General features: G+C 34.4%; 1 protein-coding gene across 1 annotated transcript in view; it reads left to right on the top strand.

Moving 5' to 3' along the window:
* LOC106878233 (ras and EF-hand domain-containing protein homolog) overlaps positions 1-4702 on the top strand; it is a 99828-nt gene that overhangs the window by 64540 nt on the left and 30586 nt on the right. Inside the window, exons 4-5 of the mRNA XM_052965895.1 lie at positions 1913-1972; positions 2788-2883. Coding sequence (XP_052821855.1) covers positions 1913-1972; positions 2788-2883 — 156 coding nt within the window. The remainder of the gene's footprint in view (positions 1-1912; positions 1973-2787; positions 2884-4702) is intronic.

Genomic DNA, 4702 nt, shown 5'->3' with positions numbered 1-4702 from the left:
TATGTATGTATGTATGTATGTATGTATGTATGTATGTATGTATGTATGTATGTGCGTGTACATGTGTGCGCGTATGCATCTGTGTACATGCGTATGTATGTGTGCATGCCTATACACATGTATGTATATATGTATGTATGTATGTATGTGAGTATGCACGTATGTACTTATGGATGTACGTGAGTAATAGGGTAAGTGTGTAGACGTGTTTGTGTGTGTGTGTGTGCATATGTATGTACATGTGAATGTATGTTTATATATATATATATATATATATATTATCGATGTCACATAATGATCTCAATACACCATAATTTAATGCCTTATAAAAATCCCAATTTCTTTTTCCTTATCCCTATTTATTTCTGTCATATCAATAGGAATGTCAAAATCTATGACAAAAGGACATATCGCGAAGTTTGATTTTTATCAGGTTTTGTTCAGACAATCCCACAGAGATTAATAACCATAACAGCTGTTTTTCTTCTAAATAAAAAGTTATTTACAAAGTAATACATTCCTTTTAAGTTCTTCCTTTTGAACTACTTTTATTGATCTTTGAATCTATCTATTGTCTTGTTAAAACAGAGCTCCTGCACATGCTATAGAATAATTTAGATTTGTCTGTTCCTACAGTGCCAATAGAATTAATAGACATAAACACACATACACCGTCGCACGCGCACCCCACGCCCACGCAAACACGCAGTTCACACACATACAAATTCAATATGTAGTAATACTTTGTAAATAATTTTGTAAATATTTTACCCATTTTCTTCGCATAACAGAAAACTGACAAACCCATAACTGAATCTGCTATAGAATATAAAACGCTAATACATACATGCAAAGACGCGCGCGCGCGCGAACACACACGCACACACACACACACACACACACACACACACATGCATACGCGCAGACACATGCACACATATATACACACATATCTATGTCTATGTGTGTATGTCTGGGGGTTTGTGTTGCGTTGGCTGTGAGTGTTGATCTATAAGCCTAATTGTTTTAATAACAATTGGTTAAAATAATGTATTCCTCATACTATGGGATTACCATATCCTGAAAGACGGTCGTATAATAAAAAAATAGTACTCAATTATTCATTAGTAGTCACCTTCTTTGCTTTCATGTGTTTTACTCATATGATATTGAAGGCAAGAAAATATACGCGCTTTCACTCGTGAATATATGAATATATCACGTGCCTTGCGGAGGGCAGTTGAATAAATACATATGTGAGGTATTTGCTTTTTAGCAACCAATGATTCAAGAGGCATGAAATTCTAGTAAACTACTAAAATATTCAATACAAGCACAAACAAATTACACACACACATACACACACGCGCGCACACACACACACACACATACACACAAACACACACATACACCCCACGCACACATACACTCCCCCCATGCACACACACACATACACCCCCCCATGCACACACACACATACACTCCCCCCATGCACACACACACTGACATACTATGATTACAGTGATCGCCTCGAAACATTCAGACTCAATTCTCCCTAACACCACCATTTGTGGAGACCTACTATGTGTATCTCTTTTTTAACGTCATGGAGTTAGATGATATAGCCAATAAGGCGAGTCCTTCAACGAATTAATATTGTTTAACTCAGGTTCAAAGTTAACCTTTATTGAACCTGTGTTTAAAGGCATTTCAACCGAACCATTCCGTCTTTTTAGAGTTGTTTAAGATTAAATTAACTAATATGTGTGTTCGCTTATAAGACGTTGAAGTGACATTTGAAAGAAGTTTGGTTGTTATTTCTAGATGGCTCTCTCATCAACTTGTGCTTGCGCCAATTTCGAATCTTGGTGTAATATACATCCATTTAATAAATACCGTGTTTCACTATTAGATCGGAAAACAGTTGGAAATCAAGATTTCTCTTGTTTCTCATGCTGTTGTTTGGTCCCAGGTGAGCCCTGGTCGGCTCGACTTATTTTCAGTGAACTCAGACTAACCATATTACCCAACTCATGAGAAGGAGTGGGAGGGAGACAGAGAGAGGGAGAGAAAGAGAGAGGATAAAGAGAGAGAGAGAGAGAGAAGAAAGGAAAAAGAATGAGAGAAAGGGTTTCAATACTATGCTGTATCTGCCCATCCCCAGTTCAGTTTCTAAAACATCAATATTCCCAACTTGCCATCAATTCTACAAAAAAAAAAAAACATATAAGTACCACTTTCATATGTGACTAGTGGTGGTGGGGGATGATGGGGATATAATTTTCTTTTAAAAAACTTTATCAGAGGAGAAAGGAGCAACACATAAGGACTCCAAGATTAATAAAGGAATAGAGGAAATTATCCCCAGACAGGGGACCTATTCTGATCATTTATACAGAAAATGAGACAAAGACCCTACACCATGCTTCCAACATAGTTTCTGTTTACCGAGATTCACTCACAATCCTCTGGTTGAAGTAGGGTTATTGCAGAAGACGCATGCTTATGGTGCAACACAGAAGGACAGAAACCCGAATCACAAAGTTTTGAAGAGACCTTACCTGTACTCATAATTAACAACATTTGTCACCCGTATAATATTTATGCTATTAGACAAAAGAAATAGTTCAACAAATTTTCAAATTCTCGCAGCAACGTTTTCTTTTTGTCTAAATGCCTAATAAATTTGCAATTTTACCTTAAGTTAAAAGAAAGAAAGAATTGTTCGGTGTTTATTTGTTGAACTTTCCAATATAAAATTTCAGTAATTTTTTGTGTCAATTTTAGGAACAGCAAAAACATGAATTAGACAAAATTGAGTTGAGGAAAAGTTTGGAAAATGAAATTTACCAGCTGAGAGAAACCATCAGACACCTTGAAATTGTAAGTATACTAACTGTTAAATACATATGCACATACATACATACATACATACATACATGCATGCATGCATGCATGCATACATACATACATACATACATACATACATACATACATACACACACATAAATCTATGAATACATACGCACATACTTAACGCTACTTTTTTATGAAGAAAATAAATAATATAGAACATTTAAGATTCAAGTGTAAAATATTTTAATATGCAATTGTCTTAAAGTTTTTTTGGCTTATTGTTAACAGAATTAACGATTGTATGTCCAAACCTGAAAACTTCATTTTGAATGAAATGTACACACGAATTCTCAGCGTATGTTTTATCATACGCACATATACAAACGTTAATAAATCGAAACTTTATTTACGTAGATAATTAAGATCTGTTTGGTTTGCAAAAGTAATGTATACTTAAATATTACAAAACATTTAAAGCATACAAATGAAAAACTTATCACCAGTAGGACTTGTTTTTCACTTCAAAATTTGACACTGAAAATAATGCACCTAGCACAATGCATAAATTATCAAAGTATGACTTTAATGCCAAATGTTGCTAGATAAATAATTATTCTTTATCTTCAGAAAGGTTTTTGATGCCTAAATTTATGAAATTATTTTATATGAATATTTTCGTCTGAAGCAAAAAAAAAAAAAAAAAAAAAAAAAAGAAACGTATGATAAATCAAACGCTGAGCATAAATGGGTTAATATGACTTAGAAGCAGTAGCGCGTCCTTTAAACCCACATACACCTGCTAGTTATTAGTACACTTCAGAAGTCTCTTCTGCGTCTCTGATTTCCTTTCATTGTTATGCTTTTGCGTTGTCTTTTCTTGCCCTCCTTGGGTCAGTGTAGCATACTGCTACATTGTTACTTTAATGCATCCGCTTGGATACTTAAGACTTGGAGATACCACTAGTATAATCAGCGAAGGATCATATACATGTCGTTCGGAGATTTTGGAAGATGAATAAAATCTGCACTGACAATTAAGAGTGTAACTCCAGTCCCGACATCTAATATTAACTGGAGGATGGAAGCCCCTTTTATACCCCATCATGAATCTGTATGTGATTATGAATCTTTGTATCTGTTAACGCACACATATATACACATATCTATGTAAATTAATTTAGATATGTGTGTGTATATATATATATATATATATATATATATGCATTTCTATATAAATATACATATATATGTGTATATATGTGTATATATGTGTGTGTTTATATTATAAGTATGTGTGTGTATGTATATGTGTATATATGCATGAGTAAAAGTGTGTTTATGTGCCTATGAATGAATTATTGAGGCGTGAGCAACGTTTCTTTTTCATGCCTTATGTTTGGCAGTGCGTGTGTGAATTAATTAATTTCAACTAAATACATCGGAACAGTCATAATCGACTGCCATTGTTTAATATATACTCATAGTGGGATTGTATATAAAGAATGATTGTTGATTACGGCTGTCCAGCGTGCTAAATTTCAATTAATTTACGTACGAAATGCCGAGTTTAAAATTATATCTTAACGCGCGCACGCACACGCGCACACGCACACACACACACACACACACACACACATGTAGACTATATATATTTGACATTGTATCTCATATACTGCATAACCTGCTCCAATTGTGAAGGAAATTATACTGGCAAAACTAACAATTTCCTTTGCCAACGTGCAAGAATCCACAGACAACACGTCAGACAAAAAGAATTAGGCAAAGTCCCGCTGAGTAAACTTCTGAAAATACGTGGAAACAGCTGATTCAAGATCTTTGCCTTCTA

Source organism: Octopus bimaculoides, chromosome 2, assembly GCF_001194135.2.
Source record: "Octopus bimaculoides isolate UCB-OBI-ISO-001 chromosome 2, ASM119413v2, whole genome shotgun sequence".
Lineage (NCBI taxonomy): Eukaryota > Metazoa > Mollusca > Cephalopoda > Octopoda > Octopodidae > Octopus > Octopus bimaculoides.
The sequence above is the reverse complement of the archived record's forward strand: the minus strand, read 5'-3'. Positions and strand labels throughout refer to the sequence as shown.